This window comes from Letharia lupina, assembly GCF_014066315.1.
Source record: "Letharia lupina isolate WasteWater1 chromosome Unknown contig_10, whole genome shotgun sequence".
Taxonomy (NCBI): domain Eukaryota; kingdom Fungi; phylum Ascomycota; class Lecanoromycetes; order Lecanorales; family Parmeliaceae; genus Letharia; species Letharia lupina.
In genome coordinates, this window is record NW_023502979.1 from 206,387 (window position 1) to 230,548 (window position 24,162).

General features: G+C 30.7%; 3 protein-coding genes across 3 annotated transcripts; all 3 read left to right on the top strand.

The window, feature by feature from the left end:
- Positions 1-14,109: 14,109 nt before the first annotated feature.
- HO133_000080 (uncharacterized protein) lies at positions 14,110-14,954 on the top strand (the record flags this gene model as incomplete). Its single annotated transcript, XM_037291020.1, has 2 exons — positions 14,110-14,192; positions 14,264-14,954. 2 exons carry the CDS (start codon positions 14,110-14,112, stop codon positions 14,952-14,954), a joined length of 774 nt encoding a protein of 257 aa, XP_037152455.1.
- Positions 14,955-18,042: 3,088 nt separating this feature from the next.
- HO133_000081 (uncharacterized protein) lies at positions 18,043-21,147 on the top strand (the record flags this gene model as incomplete). Its single annotated transcript, XM_037291021.1, has 5 exons — positions 18,043-18,046; positions 18,142-18,152; positions 18,227-19,165; positions 19,236-20,079; positions 20,183-21,147. The coding sequence occupies 5 exons, from the start codon at positions 18,043-18,045 to the stop codon at positions 21,145-21,147; spliced, it is 2,763 nt and encodes a 920-aa protein (XP_037152456.1).
- A 685-nt stretch (positions 21,148-21,832) lies between these two features.
- On the top strand, positions 21,833-23,572 carry HO133_000082 (uncharacterized protein; the record flags this gene model as incomplete). Its single annotated transcript, XM_037291022.1, has 3 exons — positions 21,833-21,919; positions 21,977-22,430; positions 22,482-23,572. The coding sequence occupies 3 exons, from the start codon at positions 21,833-21,835 to the stop codon at positions 23,570-23,572; spliced, it is 1,632 nt and encodes a 543-aa protein (XP_037152457.1).
- Between the last annotated feature and the right edge of the window lie 590 nt (positions 23,573-24,162).

Sequence of the window (24,162 nt, forward strand, 5' to 3'; positions counted from 1 at the left end):
TAGTCTATCGAATAAGAAATTAAAAAGAAATATTAATAAAATATAGATAATTCTAGATAAGCTAATAATTAAATAAATAGCGAAAATAAAAATTATTAATAGCGATACTTTACTTATTAAACTTTTATTATATAAGATAAAAAAGATTATCTATATATTAAATAAGAATTAAAAAAAGATATTATAAGATATTAATTAAATTATTTAAAATTAAATTAAAGCGAAATATTTTATATAATATAAGAAAATTATAATCTAAGGCTATAATATCTCTAATCTTATTTATAATTTATACTTTAATAAAGTTTATAAGCTTTAAATAGTAATAGTAATTTCGAATATTCTTAATTTCTTTAAATAATATTAACTAAAGCTAATTAATTCTAAGTATTAAAATAATAAGAATTATTATAAAATAAGATAATAATAATTAAACTTTACGAAGCTAGATAATAAGAAAAATAACTAACTCTAATATTTAAAATATAATATTTATAATTACTATCTAGATAAGCTAATATAAAATATTCTTAAATTTATTATCTTAAAATAACTAATTAATACTCTTAAGAAGAATATATATAAACGTATTAAAAAATTAATCGTTTTTATAAGTTCCCCTATCGTTAATCTTATTATTAATCTAATATATTTTTCTTCTTTATCTAATTAATCTCGAGTAATATTAATAAACTTATAATAACTTAAATAAGAGTATTTAAATTATAAAACTCTCTAATACTTTTTAATAATTTTTTTTAAGAATTATAATAATATAATAATATAATCTTTTAAGAATAATAACGAATCTCGCTTTCTAGTCTCTATTAAACGCTTTATAAATATAGATATAATCTTAATAAAATTCTTTTACTCTATAAACCTAGATATCGATTAAAAGAAATAATAGAATATTTAAGTAAATAATAAAGTAATATAGCTATTATAGAAAAATAAAAAGATTTATAATTATTACTTAATATTAAATAACTTAAATAACTTAAATAATAAGATATTAAATTAAAATATATAAAGAGAGATAATTCGATTTTAAATATATAATAATATTAAAAATAAGAATAATAATATTAGAAATATAGATAACGCGAATATATAGATAGCTTAGATATCGCTTATTTAATTTTAATACTACTACTATATCTAGTATTCGAATTAAATAAATAATATATTTAAATTAATTAATAGTAATAATAGATTTAATATTTAACTTTTACTAAATATCTATAATTCTTTTAATTATAATTTTTAATTATTAATATAACCTCTAATCTAGCTTTTAAATAATATAAATTATAATTAAATATTTAAATTAAATAGACGATTTAAATAATTAATAAATTATTAAATTAAAGTTAAATAATTAATTATCGCGCTAATTATTAATATCTATAATATTATATTCTACTATTTTCCCTTTATAATTTATTATTTAATATTTATTTACTTATATTATTATCTATATTATACTCTAATATTAATTACTATTAGCGAGTATATAATAATTAATTAATATTATTTAAGAAGTAATTACTTATTTACTTATAAATACTATTAAAGATTTAAATTAAATATTATATCTTTCTTCTATTTTTCTATTTACTTATATCTTACTATAGATCTTAATTAAACTCTTATATACTACTTATTTTACTACGCATTTCTCTATAATTATTCACTTATTTATTATCATATTATACTCTTTATAATTTTTTTATTAATTATATTTAGAGTAAATAAGAGTTATATTTATTAAATCTAATTTTTATATTAAATTTAATATCGCGAACTTAGACGTCTTAGCGAACTATAAAAATATTTATAAGAGACTTCGCTTTTTATCGCTTATATTTAAAGTTATAAAAGAGAAATTCTTATATTAATTATAATAGAATAATTTTTAAGAAAAGTTTATAAGATAGTAGAAGAGAAAGATTAATATTATTATTAATAAGATTATTTAATTACTATCTATTTCTAATTATATAATTATTTAAAATCTAAATTTCTTTTTTAAAGATTTAAATAAATTATTCTTATTAATTAATAAGATATCTATTAAGTAAGAGAAGCGAGCGCTTAAAAGAGAATTTATAGAAATATTAAATATAGAATATATAAAGATCTAGAAGTTCTTAATAATTAAGAAAATAATAAACTCTTATTAATTTAGTAGATTATCTATTAAAAAACTCTTTAATATTTAATTTCTATAATTTATTATTACTAATAATTTAGATAAATATAAATTTATTTTTATTTAAAAGTTAATAGAAGATCTAGCGATAATCTTTTAATTATAAAAGTAAATTAGTTATAAAGCTCTTCTTACTTATCTTTACTTAAAATATTTCTAAAATAATATTAATAAAATTTCTAAAATATTATTTTATTTAATTTATAAAATTAATAATATAAGCTTAACTATTAATAATAATAATAATCTTTAAAAAATATATAAGTATTAAAAATAAATATTTAAATAGCGAATATTCTTATAACGCGTAATTAAAGATTTATTTATCTCGCTTTCTTATATTAATAATAAGTATTAATATTAATTCTAACTTTAATTAAGATATTAAATATTAAAATTAATATCTTTAAAATTATATAAAATTTATTAATATATTTATATTTCTAATTTTAATAATCTCTTATAATACTTAAGCGTTTAATCTTTTCTTCTATTAAGTTAAAGTAAATCTTAAAATTTTTAATCTCTTTTAATTTTTATAATACTCTACTTTAATCTAATTCTATTAAAATTTCACTTTCTCTTTATTCTACTATTACTTAACCTTTAATCTTACTACTTAATTTACTTAATATTTATAAAAAAAATAAAAAAAATTCTTAACTTATTAATATTAGCTTAAATAAAAATAACTCTTAATTATAAATTTATTATTATTCTCTATAAAAGAAATTCGTTAATAATTTAATAGATAACGTTATTATACTTAAAACTTATAAGAGTAATAACGCGCTTTCGCTATAGAAGAGAAGATATTTAATAATAAAAGATATTATATTAATAAAGCTTTTAATTAAATAAAATTACGCTCTTTAATTAATTAACTCTTATAATATTAAAATTAATAAAATTATAAATTAAAGAAAAATATAGAATAATATAAAGGCCGACGATAAAGATCTAATATTAGAGTATATATTTAAATATTATTAATTATTTACTCTTTATATTAATTAATCTAATAAAAAAATTAAGTTTAATAAGAAAGAGAGATTATAATAATTAGATTAAACTTAAAAAATTATAAAGTAAATTCTATAACTTAATTATAATAATAGAAGTATTAAAAATACTTATATTTTTAAAGACTTAGATTATATCTTAAATTTATAAAAAATATTAATCTCTATTATATTAAAGATTTATTAACTCTATAATTTAATATAATAATATTTTTAAGTAAATATCTATAAAGAAGTTATTAATATAAATAAGCTTAACTTTAATAAGATAAATATATCTAATTCTTTTATTTAACTCGTTAATATAAATATTTTTTTAGACTCTAATATTATTAATAAGTTAAATATTTAAATAATAACTTACTTTATAATTTAATATTCTTAAAAAATATTAGAATATTACTACTATCGAAGTCTTTAAAAAATCTCTCTTTATAAATAAATATCTTATATTATAATTTATTTAAAAAGATTAATAATTCTAATATTCTTTAACTAAAATATTTAATATTATATATTTATATAAAGACGAAATTAATTATATAGCTTAAATAATATTTAAATTAAAATTCTTTTTAATAATTATTTTAATTAAAATTTTCGTAAATTAGCTTATTAAAATTATTAAATTAATAAATCTCGAAGATCGTAACGTAATATAACTTCGCGTCTTTTATATATATAAATTAATTCGATATCGTAATATTAGCCCGAAGTCTTTAATCTCTATAAATATTAAATTATTTAAATATATAATTAATAATAAAGTTTAATCTAGATAAGAGAGGTTCTTAATCTTAATAATATTTAAATTCTATAAGAATTATATTTAAATTAAAATAAAGGGCTTATTTATATATAACTTCGCTATCGAGTAAATTTATATTAACGAGTATTATAATACGAAGTTAAATACCTTCTTAATATCTATATTAATTATCGCCTATAAAATAAAATAATCTAAAATTATTATCGAAGACCTCGCTTATATATAAAACTCGAATAAAAAGAAATAAGTATATTATAATAGAATAGCGAAGAAGTTTAAATATTATCTATTATTTATCTATAGATATTTAATTATATTATAAATTATATTCTTTATTAATATAATAATAATAATTCTATTAATTAAATAGTTATAATAAAAAATAAATATTATTTTATCTAAAATAATAGAAAAAAAATATTATAATATTAAGAAGTATATAGAGAATATAAAGTCTTATCTACGCGCTTTATTAAATAAGAAATTAAAAAAAAAATTAATAAAATATAGATAGTTCTAAATAAGCTAATAATTAAATAAATAGTAAAATTAAGAATTATTAATAGCGACGCTTTATTTATAAAGCTTTTATCTTATAAAATAAAAAAGATTATCTATTTATTAAATAATAATTAGAGAAAAATTCTTTAAAATATTAATTAAACTATTTAAGATTAAATTAAAATTAAATATTTTATATAATATAATAAGACTTAAAGCTAAAAGTATAATCTATCTAAATTTATATATAAATTATACTTTAATAAGACCTATAAACTATATATTATAATTATTATTTTTAATATTCTTAAATTCTCTAAGGCGTATTAATTAAAGCTAATTAATATTAAATATTATAATAATAAAAATTATTATAAATTTAAATAATAGTAATTAATCTTCTAAACTAAATAATATAAAGAAGAAATAATTATAATATTTATAAGATAGTATATATAATTACTATCTATACGACTTAATAAAAAATATTTTTAAATTTATTATATTAAAATAGCTAATTAATACTTTTAATAAAGATATCTATAAATATTCTAAAAAGCTAATAATATTTATAAATTCTTTTATAATTAATCTAATTATCGCTCTAATATAGTCTTCTTCTCTATTCTATTAATCTTAAATAATATTAATAAACTCGTAATAGTTTAAATAAGAGTATTTAAATAATAAAACTCTCTAATACTCTTTAATTATTTAATTTAAAAATCGCGATAACTTAATAGTATAGCCTTTTAAAAATAATAATAATAAATTCCGCTTTTTTATCTTAATTAAGCGCTTTATAAATATAGATATAACGCTAATAAGAGTCTTTCGCTTTATTAATCTAGATACTAATTAAGAGAAGTAATAGAATATTTAAATAGATAAGAGAGTAGTACGACTATCGTAGAAAAATAAAAAGATATATAACTACTATTTAATATTAAATAACTTAAAAAATCTCGATAATAAGATTTTAAATAGAAATATATAAAGAGAGATAGTTTATTCTTAAATATATAATAATACTATATTATCTTTTTAGATACGCTATTTATAAGTATACTCGATTATTCTAAAGCTTTTATACTATTTTAATATATAATTATAATTTAATATTAAATAACTTATAAGATCTAGATAAAAAGATTCTAAATAAAAAGATTAAATAAAAGATATTTAATTCGAGAATTAATATTTATAATAGATATAAGAATAACGATATAAATAAAGAAGTAAAAGATAAGATAATTTAGATATATGATAGATAGAGAAATTAGAGAAGATATATATTATTTTTAAATAAATATTTTAAATATCTAAATAATATATAGTATAATTCGACTTTATATTATATTATTCAACTTCGACTATTTAATTTAATTATTAATTAATTCTTTAAATAGATAGAATAAATAATATAATAAAATTTATTAAATAGAGATTAGCCCGTAAAGTCTATTTCTAAATTAGAATTTCTATTAATTCTATAATATTCTTTCTAATATATTCTTCTCTAGAATTATTCTACTTCTTTTAAAATTCTATAATTTAATTAATTTTAGATATAAAATATAAGTCTCTATAAATTAATATCGTATTATCTTTATCTATTTTATCTAAATTATTCTATATTAATATTAATTTAAAAATCTAGATAATATTAATTATTTTATATAACTTAATAATAGAAGAGTCTAACTATAAAAAGATTCGCTTCTTTTTAAAGTAAAAGATAAAAAAGAGATATCTAATTAAGAGCGCGCTTAATATTCTTTATAATTAAATAAAACTCGATAAGATCTTTAAGTAACTAAAGAATATCTTTTTAAGAGTTTTTACATCTAATATTTTAAGGGAATAATTAAATAATTGCGAATTAGATATAGTTATAAAAATTAATTATATATATATATAGGCTTATAAACGTAGATAATTAAATAAATAATCTATCTCTATTAATAATATCGACTTTATATTATAACTATATATCTTTAATTAAGCTAATTTCTATATATATTTAAAAAGAACTATAATTAATATATTAATATTATTTTTTAATATTATTAAGATTTAAATATTAATTCGCGTTATAGTAAATAATATCGATTTCGATATATTTATAAATATATTAAAAGAAGATAAAGTATATAACGCTATAATAGATTAAATTATATATTATATTAATAATAAAGATATTAAGATTAATTATTCTCGAAAGTTTAAAATAATTATATTATTAATATATAAGCGAGATTAAAATTCTATATTCTTTATAATTAAAGAATATTAAGCGAGTAAGTATTTATTTTTTATATATATCTACTATTATTAATACGCGAAGAGATTATTTATCTTAAAAAAAGAAAAAGATAATAAAGATATTAAGAGAAATACGTAAAGCGATATAATAGCTTAAATCGACTATTCTTATTATTAGCGAAAGGATTTAAAATTATAATATATATATATATAAGAAATAATTAGATATTTATACTATAATCGTTATATTCTCTAGAGCTTAATTAATTTTAAGAAATCCTATAATATAAAAAGTCTATCTTATTAAAATAATCTATAATCTTTATTTCCTCTAAATATCTTCTTACGCTTTATATAATATAGAATCTCTATCTCTAATATAGCTAGCGCCTCGCGTTATTTAATAATATTAAATTTAAATAACTTCTAGAAAATTTATTAATATAAGTTTTCTTTATAGACTATATTTTAATAGACTTCGATTAAAGAAAATATATAATCTTTATTAAATAGAGAGAGATAATATAAAAGACGCTAAAGCTAATATTTAACCTCTATATTCTATTAATAGAGATTATAAAAAGACGATATTAATTATAGTAGAAATATACTATTATATATAAAATAGCTTTAAGTCACTAAAAAGAATTATACGTTATTTTTAATAGTTATAAAGTCTATAATAATATCGTTATTAATAATTACGTAAATTATAACTTTATATATAACGCTATTTAAGAGATAAAATATATTATTAATATATCGAAGTAATTATTATTAATAAGTATTTATACTAGAAGATCTATAATTATATATACTAAAATAGATATTATTTATAAGAAAATATTTAAGAATAGAGAAGTAAATAGAGAAGTATAATTAGAGTAATAATATTTAATAATAAATAATAATTAATTTAACGTTAATTATTAGTAGAAAATTTATTTAATTTAAATAGAGATTATTAGCGAAAATATTATTTAATTTAAATAGAGTATTTAAGTTAAATAGATAGTCGAATTTAGATAAAGATTCGATACGCTTTAATTTAAATAAGTTAAAAACGCGCTAATTAATAACCCTTCTTTTTAAATTAATAACTTCCCTTTACTCTTTTATTTTTCCATCTATTTAAATATATTTATTTTTATATTTTACTTATTATTATCTTTAGCATTTAATATTAATTTTATTCTAACTTTTAATAACGATAGAAAATTTATAATACTTTATATTCTATTAAGTAAGTCTACTATATCTAAATTATAGAGATTATAAGAACTTTAAGATAGAATACGAAAAAGAGAATAATAATAAAGAGGGCTAAAAACGCTAGAAGAGAGAAGAAAGTTAAAAAGATAAAAAATATAAATTATAGTTTATTTATTTATAAAGATATTATTAACTATATATTAGTAGAAAGCGAGTAAAATAAAAAAGACTAATAAGAGAAAAAGACGCGTTAAAAAATATAGATAGATAGATTCTAGATCGTCTAAACGCCGTAAAATATATAAGTCTAAAAAGAGTATATATATAATATCTAATTATAACGATAATAAATTCTTAAATAATTCTATTAGTTTATAGAAAATAAAGAAATTATTAATAATTATAACTACTATACGTGACGAAGCTTCTCTTAATATTAATAACACTCTCTTAATTTTATATATTATTATAGATATTAGAAAAAATCTCTCTTTTAAAGTTAAAGATAAAGGCGAAGATCGTAAACTCGATATATTCTTATTTAATCTATATCTTCTATCGAGCTAATATCTTAATAGAAAGTAATAGAAAAACTTTTATTTAAATCTCGATTAAGTATTAAGGTTATTAAATTTAAGATAAAGAATAATAATATTAATTATTAGTTAATTAGTTTTAAAATTAAATAATATTAATATAAACTAGCTAATATAAACTATAGAATTTAAAATAATTCTTATTAGCGATAAAGAATTAGAATTAATAAGATAAAGTAAGAATATATTATATAATTAAATATCTAGATCGATAAATATATACTAAGTTAAGATAGAAAATAACTCGCTAAGAGAAGTTATCTTTATAATAACGAAGTTAAAATACTTCGTATAAAGCTTTAATATAAGAATAAGTATATATTCTAAATATAATAGAATAATAACTAAATCGCTATAAATAATTTAATATTAAAAAGTATTACGTTAAATAGAGTCGTTAGGCGCTATTATATTAAAGCCGCGTTATTAATATATAGCTTATTTAAGCCCCTCGCCGATACGTCTATTAAATAAGATAAGGGAATTTAGAGCTTTATTAATATCTCTAATAATATCGAATTATATATTGTCAATAAATTAGAATAAAGAAAGATATATAAATTATACTTTATAAGATAGCTCGAATAAAGATAATTATTAAATTATATTTTAAAATAATTTAATATAGCGAGAAAAGTATAATTATAATATTAAGAAAGAGTATCTTAATATATTCGAGATAATAAAAATTATCTTATTTATAATAATTATAACTAGCGAAAATTTTAAATATTTAAGTCTTTAAGAGCTAAGTTTTTAATTAAAGTATTATATTAACGCGCTTAATTAAGTAATAATTAAAATATAGAGAAATTAAAGATAATAACTTTATAAGAATACTCGATTTATATAAAGTATTAATAATTAATTTATAAGTTTCGAGGCGAGAAAGATATTAATATTCTTAATTTAATTATTATTATTAATACTTTAAGCTCTTTCTAATAAGAATATAGCTTTTTAATTATATAGACGATTTTCGTTTAACTCTAATAAAGAAAATCTAAAATATTATTTAATCTTATTTTAAGGTTTATATAATATTATTATCTAAAAATCTAAAGGCGATAATTAGCGATTTATTAATCGACCTTTAATTTATATATCGAGATCTATAAAATAGATAAAATATAATATATTTTATAAAACTTAGATTAATTAACTTCTTTAACTAATAGTTTCTAAAATAAGAAATATTTCTTATCTTAATTAATAGTTATATTATTATATAAAATTTTCTTCTATAATAAGAGAGTATCTCTTAAATTTAGATAAAGAAGTAAATATCTTTAATTACTCTTATTTAATAATATTATAATTCTTATAATAATCGCTCTTTATTATAATCTAAAGAACTATAATTCTAAATATTTTTATATTAAAAGATAAAATAATAAGAAAGTCGAAGATAAGCTCTTTACTATTATTTTATTACTTATATAATTATAATACTTCTTAGAAATATATAAGTATATTAAGAAGTTCTAAAGAGATATAGAATAATAGAAAAGATTTATTATATATTATATATTACGATAGTATATTTTAGAGATATACTCTAGATTAATAAGAAAGATATAGAAATCTTCTAAATTAAATAATTTATATAAAAATTTATTAAATAATATTATCGAGAAATTAGATTTTATAAGCGCTTTAAGAGAAGTTATATTAAGATCCGCTAATACTAAATTATTTAAAAAATTAGATTTAAATCTAATTGAAGATGATAAGAGAATCTCGCGAGCTATTAAGAAATAATTAATATATAAAATAACTAAATAAAAAGAAATCGATTTAATAAATAATAATTAGAACTTAAATCTCTCTAAGCTCGAAGTATAAATACTCTATATCTTAATAAATAGAGAGAATAAATAAAAAAGATTAAACTTTAATATATCGTCTATAGCTTTATTATAATAGATAAAGAAAGAAATAATCTATAAAGAGAATAAGTATTTATAAATTAATAAAGTTATATTAAATAAAAAGAAAAAATATAAAGAATATATAGCGTAGTAAATAGAATAGAGAGAATTAGTCTCTTTATCTATTAGGCGAATTAAATAAGAATTAATAAAGAATTAAATATCGCTATAGCGCTTAGAATTTTAATTATTTAAAAATCTATATTTTAGAGATTATAAATATTATTAATATTATAATAAGATATCGCGATAAATTTTAAATCGATAACTTCTATTAGATATCTAGAGATATCGAGTTTAATTTAAATTAGATACTCTAGAGATATTATTATAACTAATAATATCGTTTAATTTAAATACGCTATAAATATTAATATTACTAGTAAGACTAGCTAATCTAGAATTTTTATAAATATTATTATAATTAGCAATATTATTTAACTTAAATAATCTCGAAAATCTTCTTAATATATATTTAATTAATTAAATTAAACTTTTAATAGATATTATTATTATTAGTAATATTATTTAACTTAAATAATTTAAAAAACCTATCTTATATATAGTCCCTCGAATTTTTAAATATATACTATTAAATTAATAGCTCACAGTCGCTTTAAAATCTAACTAACCCGAATAAATACTATCTTAACTTATTAAACGCGAAGTTTATTATATTTAATTGCTAAACTAGTAAAAAGAGTTAAATATAGATAAAGTCTACTTAATAGACTAAATCGTACTAAATCGTGCTTATAATACGAACCCGGCGGAAATCGTGCGAAAAGGAACTTTTCAGATTTGTAAATGAAAGCACACTAAATCCGTAACACTACGACTTTTATAGCTTTTATATTTCTTCTTAATTATTTAAATAAATCTTTATATTATTAGAAAGTTAATATAAATAAAATCTCGAATAGAGTATTTTATCTTTAAAGATTTATAAGATTAAAATTTTTAATTTAAGTCGATAGCGGCGTTTATATTATTATTTTATTATTTCTCTTCTACTTTTTATAGTAATCTTTATTTAATAATATAAGCGAGCTTCTTATTATATTTATTCTTTTCTCTATCTTTATTATCTATTATAGCTTCTCTAAAAATAAAGAAATACTATTAAATATAAATAGGAATAAAAAGATATTTATTTCTATAATCGCTACGACTTTAATTATTATAATATCTAATTATACTATAATTTTCTATTAAAAAATCTTAATAAATATCTTAATTTAAGTATTTAGAATCTCGATAAAGATTAATAATAACTCTATTATTTCGATATCTAAGTAAGTCTATTAAATAATAATTTTCTTTATTATTATCGCGATAAAGGCGATAGCGATTTATTTAGATTTTTTAATTCTCTTTAACTTAATTATATTTAATTTTATATTTTAAGATATAACTATATTATCGCTTAAATTTTAAAACTAATTAATATCTATCTATAATTAATTAAAGTTATTTTTAAAATAAAGAGCTTATAATCTTTATCTTTTCTTAATTATTTTTAAGATAATACTTTTATAGCGTAAATAGCTTAATTAAAATACTTTATATTAATTTTTATAATTAATATATATAGATTTAAAGCTTAGTTTTTTAAGCTCTTTATATATATAAGTATTATATTTCTAAATATAATATATATAGATTAATTCTTTAGCTTTATATAAGAATATAATATATTTAAATTTTTAATAGCGAAAGTATTTAATAATCTTACTTTCTCGAATATACTTTTTATAATTATAATATATATTTTCTTTTAAAGTTCTTTAACTTAAATTATTTAATTAGATAATATTCGCGTAATAGAGATTTATAAATTTAACGATTATTATTAAGACTTTAATTAATAAATTTTTAATTTTATTCTTATCTAATTAGCTTAAATATCGAATTTCGACTTTTAAAATTCTATAAATATTTAATTCGAGAATAATTTTAATAAGACTTTCGATATCTTTCGAAAATTAATAAAGTTTAATAGAAATATTATAAATAACTATATCGAAAGTAAGAACTAAAATAAACGCGTTAATATTAAAATACGCTATTTATTTCTTAGCTTTCTTAATATTTCTTAGAGTTTTAATATTCTTTTAAATTTTTATTAGAAATTATAGATTTTTAGATTTAAGTTATCTAGCGATTTCGATTTCGATAAATTTAAGCGTTAAAAAATATTTAAATTAAATTTTAATAAAATTCTATAGCTATTTAAGAGTTTAAACTCGAAATTTCTAGACTATATCTTTATCTTTAATTTTAATAATAATCTAATAATCTTCTTTTTTATTAAGTTCTAAAAATAGAATTAGCTATAACGAGTATAATAATAATATACTTTAGAGAAGTAGCGAGAAGACGATTAAAAGGCCTTTTATCTATATACTTATTAAGTCTTATATCTTAAAAATTATTATCTCTATAGAGTTTTTTATAATTATAATATCGCCTTTAATATACTTAATAAGCTATTTTAAGCGTAATATAGCGATAAGTAATTCTTTATTATCTAATTAATTAATTACTTTTATAATTATCGAAGAAATTATATAAAGTAAGATTTTAGCGATAGTATAAGATATATTATTATATTTAAAATTATTAAATTTATTCTTTAAATACTTAAAAATAATATTAGATATATTCTAAATAAATAGAAGCTATTAATTAATAGAGAGAGTCTTATAATTCTCGAGAATCTTTAACTATTTCGACTTACTATCTTTCGCTATAATAAATTATAAGAAAGAAAGCGAGTATAATAAAGATATCTAGGATTAATTAATTATAATAAATATATTTATTAAAGACTATTTAAATAGTGACTGTCGAAGCTATTAAAATCATTAATGATGGTAGCGCACAAGTAGAGTGTGTCCTTCCCAGTTATTTTTGATATGTAGAACACAATAAAAGGCATGTGTGAGTAAGGTACTGTAGTATAAGGGCTGTACTACGTATATGTCAGTATGTATTAAGATAGTGGCTTGGCGAAATGTAGCCTTCCCAAAGGTGGAGTGAAATCTTCATACACGAGTAGTAGATTACCATGAAGCAAGTTAACACTCTGTACGCTGAATGTGATGAGGTCAAAAGCGTCGAGCGGTACGTTTGGCAGGACGCAATTTGCCGAGGTTCGGCGAAGCTGAGGCTATTCGAATGGAGTTCTTCGGCTCAGTAGGCCCAGCCAAATCGGGTACTCCTTATGCAGTGATGACTGGCTTACCCCAAAGGATTCTTGACGCTCTGGCCAAATTGTCCCCATCCCTCCAACCTGCAGTGCAGCCTGGTCAATTATTCTGCTACCACAAACCAATCAACCAATCAAATTGCGCAGTAAGCGAGGGCTGATCTGTCTGCACACGAGAGCTCCGTGAGCTTTTTTTGAGGATTGACCAATCGGCCAATAAATACATGGGCTAAGCGAAGGCTGGCATGTCTGCGTAAAGGAGCTCAATGGGCAGTTTTTAAGGCCTACACCTGTCGCCTATCCTCAGTCTTCATTCCTGCTGTCCGAAGAACATCGAACACCTCATACAACCCAACACTTGCCTACTTACCTTTCAACTCACTCGCAATGCTTTCTCTACGCATCGCCTTTCTACACCTAGTCGCGTTCTCAGCCATAACAACTACAAATGCCGCACCCGAAGCGACCGCGTACGTATACGCTCCATCGATCACTCCATGCACATGCATCAATCAAAAATAACGGCTAACACTTCCTCTAGCACCAACACAGTCAATCTTCGCATCGAGGCAAATACCTCCACCCTCTACGAAGGTCCCATAACGTCGGGCCCACGCAACATCACCGTCGGTAGTGGGAACAACAAGGTCACCTTCATCTGTGACGGCGCCGGAGCGATGCCTAGTCCACCACCACCCGGTAACACCCCCACCGACGCCCTCGACGCAGCCGCAAAAGCCCGCGGCTTCACCTACGATGGTGGCTTCGACGGCGAGTTCAACGATTTCTATTTCACGAGGATCGGGACCTCGACGGAATATGACAATGGCACATACTTCCAATCCTGGGGCTCCCTGGTTAACTACCAGGTCAGCAAATTCGGAGAGGGACTGACCCTGAGTGGGTGCCAGCAGCTGGTGAAGGCAGGAGATGAAGTCCTATGGGCTTTTATCACGGTAAAGGGCACAGATAGTAGCAATACGGACCCCAGCGTGTTGTTCTTGAAGTTGGCGCCGACGGCGGTGACGGTCAAGAAAGGGAAAGGGACCACGGTGACGGTGACAGATGGGAGAAGTGGGGTTGTTGTGCAGAATGCGAGTGTTGCGGGGGTCAAGACGGATGCCAACGGGAAGGCTACACTCTACTTTTTCGAGACAGGGTTCTTCCAGTATAAGGCTCATAAGACGGGCGATGTTCGGTCTAATGTGATGAATGTTACTGTGACGGACTGATGGGGCTTTCCGACCCGCACGGGGGTATCCTGTACGTGGGGATTTGTATCCATATGTCATTACGATCCTGGTAGCCGGCGAATAAGCAGTTGCAATTCTGGATATTCTACGATCCTTGCGAGCTTGATATGGACTTCTTACAATTTGCGGCGCCGCGTCTCCTAGCTCCTCCGCAAAATGACTGATGGTACTTGATAACACACAGCACTTCCAGGCTCAGACGATGAGCAGAGACGCAATCTTCATCATGACTGCGTTGAGCAGAGATCGTCTAGAAAAGCAAATGCACGTAGCGTAAGGAGACGCTCTTGAAGACGTAGCTGTTAAACTTAATTCGTTCACATCTTCGACCGTGGAAAGCTTGCCGTCGATCACTTATTGGCAAGTCAGGTTATGCTGCCTGGCGACTAAACACATACAAGATCTACTGCACCCGAGTCCTTCCAAAAGTCATTAGAGCAATCACACTGGACGAAGCAACTTCTACTCAACGTCTGGACAACAACTCATCCCAGATATGCCTACCCGAGCGCGTCCAGCACTAGATCTGGTTCTCATATAGCAATTATCCATCTTGCAACTCGAATCCACAAAGCCTCACTGCCCATGCGTCGACCGCATGAGTATGACTTCAATTTCATTCAAAGCGTTGGCGGAACCCGGCCTTTTGACTCAACAGTGCTTCCATTCCATCCGATCTAATTGACACAGTACCAGAAGTTCTACCCTCTCCGCACCTTATACTGATATCGTGTTGCTCGACGATGCTTGCATCCACGACCCTCAAGTTCGTCGACCCGTGAACGATCAGTCGTTCGTTCACCACGCCGCCTTTGCCGCGTGGTCGCATCGCGCAAGTGCCTACAGGGTGCCACGCTCCGAGTACAGTTCGACCGAGATTTTCTTCCGCGGCTTTCAGATCCCGTCTCCCCGCTGCGAAGTCTGGCTTTCGGAGGCTTCGAGGTTTGAGGAGGGATGCCAACGGTTCTGTGGTTGAGGGGTTTCGTGGCATTGAAGATGATGGGCAAGAACTTCCAGATCCATTTCCGCGTGATAAAGGATATGACAGCTGTGCGCAGATTGTGATATAATGTCCTGATCTGTATCCCTCGCGACCATGTTTACTATTGCTCGCCCCTGCTACAAAACTGGCCTGAGCAGCATACATGGAGTACACCACGGAGCTTTTGTCATCACTGGAAATCACTGAGCCGACGGAGTCCTCTTCGGCGCTCGGGCTGGTTTTCGCTTGACCTGACGATTGAGTCTCAAGCAGATTATTCAACGCGACTTTGCCGTCAGGGCACTGGGACTGAACAACAGGCATGAAAGCAAAGGAATTGATCGACGCTCCACCGAACGGGCCGGTTTTGCTAATTTGTTAGGCCTTCATGGCAGCTTCAACAGCTTTAGGATCTTGGCGGAACAGATCGTCCAAAGGTTCAACGCCGCCTCTTGTCTCGAATATTACTCCTGTCATTGGATGATCCTGCAAACTCTCACCCACATTGGAAATTTCAATGACAACATCAATGCTGTAGGACTGAAGTATGTCCGCTTTGTCTATCCCAGACAATTCTAAGGATCTTAGTGGAGTTCATCGTTCCCGCAGCCAAAATGACTTCTCTATCTGGTGTAAAGACCTGTCTTGTACGTTTATTCGTGACCACGACACCGTTCGTAATGGCCAAGCCATTTCTGTTGTCCAAGGAGATCTGTGTTACTTCCGATCCGGTCTGGAGGTGCAAAATGGGCCGATATTGGGCTGGTGAAAAGTAAGCAGAGGCTGAATACCTTCGCTCTTTGGTCGCTGGGTCCACGGCGGTGGGATACGCAAACCTGCCAGTAGCCCGTCCAGAAGAAGGGTCTCTTTAAGTCCAAAACTCAGAGTTCGAAATGTATTGGCCCATACCCTCCCCAAGGGGCCTTTCCACAGTGCCAGTGTACGAGGTCTCAATCCGTCCACTGCCAATTCTATCGTTTCTCTCTAATCAAACGAGCTCCGAGTGCGCGCAGACCTGGATAGGTGATGATTCGCCCGTTGAGTTGATTCTGTAGGGCCATACTATTTGGATGATTACTAAGTTGGGCGATGATGCTGCCGCAACGGGGTGGGGGAGACTCCGTCGGAATTTCGGCTGGGGGCGGGAGGAGGGGCGGGCCCGCGGGGTGCACCCGACCCCAACCCCGCCCGGAAGCTCGGATTTTCGGGGTCTAGATTTTCGGACCTAGAGGCGCTCCCAGCACGCACCAACATATTTTCAACTTAGCGTACTATATATACACGGTTACGTTCGATAACCATATTTTCACTTGCTAGGCTATATTGCGTATTGAAAATATATAAATTATAGGTTAATCTATAATTTAAGACTTAATGTACGCTACGCATATAGAAATAATAAATATTTATAACTGCAATAGCGATATTTTTCTTTTTTATAATTAATAATTATATTTTATAACTATAATAGCTATATTTTAGTTATAAATAACTCTCTATTTAAAGAGATAGCTATAAGTATTATTCTTACTATTACTTAATACTATTCTTCTTATTATAAAAAGTAAATATAAAGAATATCTATTCTATCTAACTATATCTATTAAAGAAATTCTAAATAGTTATTCTATAGTTATATAAAGTGCTTTTTATATATCTCTCTATATAATACTAGTAGATAAGAAAGTATTTATTCTTAATGAGAAAGAATTTTTCGATTATTCTATATTCGATTCTTACTCAGCGAGATTATAGAGTTATCGAACGAAACCGTATATATATTTTATATATTTTCAAGTGTCTACTAGTGCTGTTTTGAGTCTATGTTTTATTTACTAAGAGGTGGGGTAATATATGTTGGTATATTTTGAAAATGTGTGGTTACCGAAGGGGCTCTTAAACATCCAGTGGAGATGAGTTCAGTGGCACAGCAATCACCGGTGCGGAGCGACTAAAATTAGTCGACATCCCCCAGAAAAGAGTTGAAACGCACTGCGACGCTCGACAGCCTCCTTCAGAATATATCTAAAATATATCTAGAGCATTACTTCACTAAATCTTAATCGACGCCGAGCAACAAGCGCAATGGGTGAGTCACACTGCCTGGATAATAGGTGTGGTCCAGACGACACATCTCTCAGTCTCGGCTGCCTATCTGCAGAGAATGCTGACTTGCTCTCGCAGGTTATTCAGAAGTGAGCCTACCACGTACAAAGTCAGTGATACAACGAACAGAACACTGAAGGTGCGGCGCTAGATATACTGCAAGCTATGTGGCATCAGCTTCAATGTTGGTCGTGTCCGACGGCCGGATGAGCCGTATCATGCAGCATGGAGTGGGGGAGAGAACCAACTTCTAGGCGACGATGGTCATTATAAAAGTTTCGTGAGCAAAGACTATCTCGAAAACGAACGTTGTCCGGCCTCAGCAGGTTGTCAAGATGTTCCTAGATCACCCGCACCAGTGGATGAAACCCTGAGAGCCGATGAAGAGACTGGTAAGAGTGATGCCAATTTTGATGATGACGACACAAGTGATGATGTTTATCTCCCGGAAAGCGAAGAAGAAGATGAAGCATTTGAGTATCAGTCGGACGAAGACTTGATCGGGGATGAGGAGGAGGTTGACGAGGATGAGAATGCGGAAAGGAGCGGGATCAGCGATGTTTACTCGGAAGATGAGTCTATGGAGAACTACACAAGATCTTTCTGGGAGGAAGAGCCAAGGCGTAGCCTAGATGTTGGAGATCAGGCTACCATGCCACATGAAGCTCTACGTCGGCCAGAAGACAGCCCTGAAGCTGAAAAAGAGCACCGGCAACCAAAAAGCCAAGGCTCCATCGAGGCTTCACCGCATGATGAAAACGCGGACGATCACAATGGAACTGAAAATCTAAGCAAAAGCTGGAGCGAATGCGATAAGCTCGAGCATTTGGCCGGACCTGGCTGTGAGCATCGTGCTGGCTATTCCGGATTCGAGATCACCGTCGAAGAAATGGGAGGCTGTACTGTAGCGCAATGCCTTGTCCGCAAGGGACCGGAGTGGCAGCCTGAACCGGACGATCTTGACTTCGAGCTGACCAGCGACTACTTTCTCTCCGGCCTCATCGGCGCAATGCCTTCGCGCGACACCTGTTATAGTGCCGACTATACGCCCCATCGTCACGGTTGCGAGGATCTGTTTCCGGACACAGAGCTTCACCATGATGTAAGTTATGACGTCTAGAGACCGATCATTTCTGCGACAAGTCGCTAACGTGCTGACACCTCTCGTTCAGGAGACTGAGTTTGACACGCCTATGCCTTTCCACCCGACCTGTTTCGAGGTATTTATGCGCGCTTCGCGGTTCCGTCTTGGTCGCGTCGATATTGATGGACTAGCTGGGTGGCGCATGCTCGAATCCAACTGGAAACGTAGCGATGGGCCACCTCGTGATCCGGCCGTATGCAGAGGAAGGGATCAAGAATGGAACCATCGATCCGGTGACGCATGGATTGTTGCGAATCCAGTCCTCGTCCCATCGCTACGTTCTTTCCTGCAATCTTCATGGTCTCCACCGTCTGCGAGCTATGCACAGACGCAACCGAGTCCAGATGATCCGTTCCTGAAGCTACCGCGAGAGCTTTCGGACGCCGTTCTCGGTCTCCTCAGCCCGCTTGACAGAGCCAGTCTGAGATTAGCGTCATGCGCTACATACTTACCGCTTTCGCATTGGAAAAATCTTCTCAAGGAAGACATGCCCTGGCTTTGGGAGCTCTGGGATGATGTCGAGCCTTACTTCTGGGCTACAATGTCACTACCTGCTTTGTTCGCAGAGAAGAAGAGAAGAGACGAATTAGAAGGGCACATCTCTGAGGAGGTCAACATCGTTCAAGAAGAGATTGCAGAGATAGGGGAGTCCTGGAGCCGCGATCAGCCTTGGCCCGAGAAGTCCTACGCGACGCTGCAGTCAGCAGCAAAGGAGCCGCCGATAACGCTTCCGGCGGAGAATCCGAATTGGTGTCGGGTCTACTATGAGATCATGACGCACGCGGACGAGCTTCATGGCCTGCGAAATCGGCAAAGGATATGGACCGACGTTGAGGAGATTCTGAGGCGCATTCGAAAGTATCGTGATGAGGGTAGGATCCCAAACTAGACGGAAGGAGAATCTACCATGACTTTCGCAACACATTATCAAATTCAAAATTTTGTTGATTGTTGGATTTCTTCACTATGACTGAGGCTTCTCCACGACCGGTGTACCTGTGGAAGCTACGGGGCGCAACACCGTGCTCCAGCAGAATGCTGATTCAGAGGCGAGGGAATTGCGGGAGAAAATGACGACAGCTGAGCAAGAATTGGAAGTCTGTAGGGACGATTTGTTCAGACTGCAGCCCGTATGTCGGATATCTGACGGGAGCATCATCGGCGCCTTTGAGTCGCTCAGCGAACAGCTCATCAACTGGATCGACAGCGAGACCCCCGCTTTCGAAAAGGCCAACCCAGACGCGCATGAATCTTTCCTTATCTCCGGCAGCAAAGACTCAGATGTCGCAAGTTTCTTACAAATGCTTCCATCAGCTGTCGTATACCTGTGCAGACACAAGATTAATCGCTGCTTGTTAGAACATGTGTTTGACTCAAACATCTGCCCTTTAGGACTTTCGGCGGATTATACGGGCATGCTGCTGACTATCGAGCACGGGATGGCGGCTCTCAAGCCACCAAGTGGTTTGAGAGCACGCCTTCCAGACCCTCTCGCTATTGTGCTGTGTCTAATTATATCAGATTCCCGGAAGGTCTATATCTGGCGCACGGAGACTCTGAGCGCTCTTGCTGCGACTCAAGAATGCACAGACCTTAAAGAAGAACAGATTATTCAATGCACGCCAGCCCTTTTCGAGAATCTGTCGGTATCCTCCCCTGATTTCCTCGGACGAGAAGAGGTCCTGAACAGAATCCACGACCGAGTCACAGTGCCAGCAGCGATCATCGTCTCAGAGCTCCATGGATCAGCTTTAGTGTATAGGCTCGACATCCAGCGTTTCACCAAAGACGACCTTGAGAAAGTCATTGTGATCGATGTGGAGACAGAAAAGACTCTGAGGCCTGGTAGCGCGATTGTCTCGGATAGAGAGGCAGTCATTGGAGATTTTGTCTTGTCTCTGGAGCCAAGTCTTCATCGTGTGAGTGAGGGGGGGGAGTGACATTCACCCGCGCCCCGAAAGATGGCTAGTGAGAATTGATAGGAAGGCGCCTGTTTGTCTTTGATGACATCTAAGTCATCATAGGCGCTGATTTTGATTCATGTGGTATTAGTCTTCAGGGAGAATGTGGCTTTGCAATTTAGACTGGGACTCGTGTGGAAAAGATGCTGTATACTTAGGTACGAAGTGATAGAAGAATTCAATGATTGAGAAAGAAGAGTTCACTCCTGAAGAACCTGGCAGAAGCTAAGCGCATTGTCTAAGGTAGGTCGAGATCTTGGCGCAAAAGCCTTTTGACTTTGAGCATGTCAAGCGTACCTTAGTGCCGTTGCATAAAAGCACAAAAAAGTCAATCTACAACCCAATCTCGCCAATCTCATTCATGCAAGCCAGTCTCAATCGAGACGCGCCAAGACACGCCAAGACACGCCAAGGATGTCAAAAAGGGAATGGTGTCGCAGTCCAGGCGTCATTATTCCATCATCATTCCCCAAATTGAGCTACTCAGCACGTGAGAAGAGAAATGTACAAGGGGGCAAAATATGGCAAAGTACTTCACCATGTCCTTGACTTCCCGCCACCCACAACTTCTTGACCCATTCAATACAGAGCTGCTGTTGCTGCTGCTCACCGCCAACGCCCAGTCGCTCTTCAATCCCCAGCAGGATATTCTACAATTGTGATCATGTCTTCTGAAGGACTCCTGAGTAATGACAAAAATGGCACGAGCAAGAAGAAGGTTGTGATCGTCGGCGGGGGTGCTGCAGGAATGGTGAGAATTCTCCGAAGCTTCCTACCGCCATCGGGTACTGACTGACACGGCCTCCAGTCCTGCGCTGCCACCCTCGCCCAGCACCCAAACAAATACAAAGTCACCATCATCGAACGTATGTCCGTAGTCGGCGGTCAGGCGACATCCATACCCATCGACAAGGAGAAATATGGTACATCATGGATGAACGATGGCGTCCAGGGAGGCTCCCCAGCCTTCAAGCATACCTTCAACTTCTTCAAGAGATATGGCCATGAGCCCGAAGATGTCAAGCTACAGGTCGCTTTCGGCAAAGGCAAGGACGGCTTCTGGACGAATTGCTTCCCAAGCAATCTGGTGGACCAATTCTCAGGCGACATCAAAAAGTTCGGCAAGGTCCTGAAGCTGATCAAGTGGACGATGCCGGTTTTGGGCATCGTGCCTATCAGAATCATGCTGCGCATGTTCTTGTTCAACAAGGACTTTGGTGACAAGATGGTCTTTCCCCTCATTGCACTTTTCCTTGGAACCGGTACATTCGCTCCTCTCGACTTCCTCACAGAATGCAGCTGACAGTGGACAGGAAACCAAACGGCGAACGTCTCCTGCGCAATCCTCGAACGTCTCTTTGATGATCCCAACATGAAGCTCTGGGACTACGACCCAGAAACTCTCCTTCCCAACCTGCCTCTCATGGTCACCTTTCCGCATCTGGAAAAGTTCTATGGCGAGTGGGCTGCCGATTTGAAATCGCAAGGCGTGGATATACGTACAAACACCGACGTCACAGAGATAGTATCCCGCTCGAAAAAGGGCGTCGTGCTCAAGACTGCGCCCTTCGACCCCGAACAGGGCAAGACAGATTCGGGTCAGAGAGCTGGCGGCCACACAGGTCCAGAATCTACAACGGAGACCTTCGACAACCTAGTCATGTGCGTCCTCGCCGATGACGCTAAAAAGCTTCTCGGCAAGACCGCCACCTGGCGCGAGAAATTCGTTCTAGGTGGCGCTCACTTCTTCGACGACATCACCATCACCCACTCCGACTCCAAATACTTCAAAGAGAACTACGAGACACACTTCAATCCCGAGCTCTGCGCGAAACCCAAGAACAAACAACAGGAAGACCAGATCGCCTTCGCGAAGAACGAGCAAAAAGGACAAGATGGAGAGCCATCGGGGTACAGACCGATGTACTACACTCATTCTTACCCCGAAGATATGAAAAAGATCGAGATGGCCTTCGACTGCACAAACTACCAGCACCAATTCCGCATGGATCATGATGCAGATAAAGCACCCATCCCCTACGACAATCACGTCTTCCAATCTATCTTCCTCGACAAAACCCACTCTGATCTCTGGACGATTGACCAAATCGACGAATCCAAGATCATTGAGCGCAAATGGTGGCACCAGCTCGGTCACCGCTGGCAGCACTACGTCAGGGTCGTGCCAGGCATGATGTTCATTAACGGCAAAAACAATACGTTCTTTGCGGGCAGTTGGACGCTGGTGAACATGCACGAAATGGCGTGTGTAAGTGGTATTGCAGCGGCGTACAGACTGGGGGCGGCATATGAGAAGTTTGATGATTTCGCAGAGGATTTGTTTAAGAAATATCTTTGGATTAGTCACGGGGTAAGGTATAAGGGGGGAAAGAAGGTGCAGTAAATGGTAGTGGGTATCAACCTTGGATGTGTGTCATTACTGCTCGGCGTTCGAGAGTCACATTCTCCGGGGAAGGTCTTCCGATTCCTCTCCATATACCAACCTATCTAAGTCTTTTAGATTTATCCCTGTTGATTTAATATTGACCCGGGCTGCTTTGCGGCCGCCAAATTCCTTCCAAGCGGTGGTCGTTGACGATGCGCAAACTTTCCAGACTCGGGAATGTCACCATCTCACAGTCTGATGCGCATTCAGCCTACTACATGTAATCTACCAGTGCAAAATCCCTGCCATGAGACGACATCCCGCAGCTGACCACTGGCGTACGACACATACTTCTGGCATTTCGCCGATTATCAGCAACATTTCAGACATCAGTCGTGCCATACGCGCAATTACGGGAGCGATGAGGGAAGCCTGCGGGGGCTACAGTCCCCAATTTAGCTGCCCCGCGTACCTGAAGCTTGGTCGCAGAGAAGGTACACAAGGTCATCCCTAGCACCTTCACGGTATCTTTCGATTGTAAGCATTGACGCTCAGCATGAGCCCGACTATTTCGCTAAAAAGTGTTCGAGTTTCCTTTATACATACTT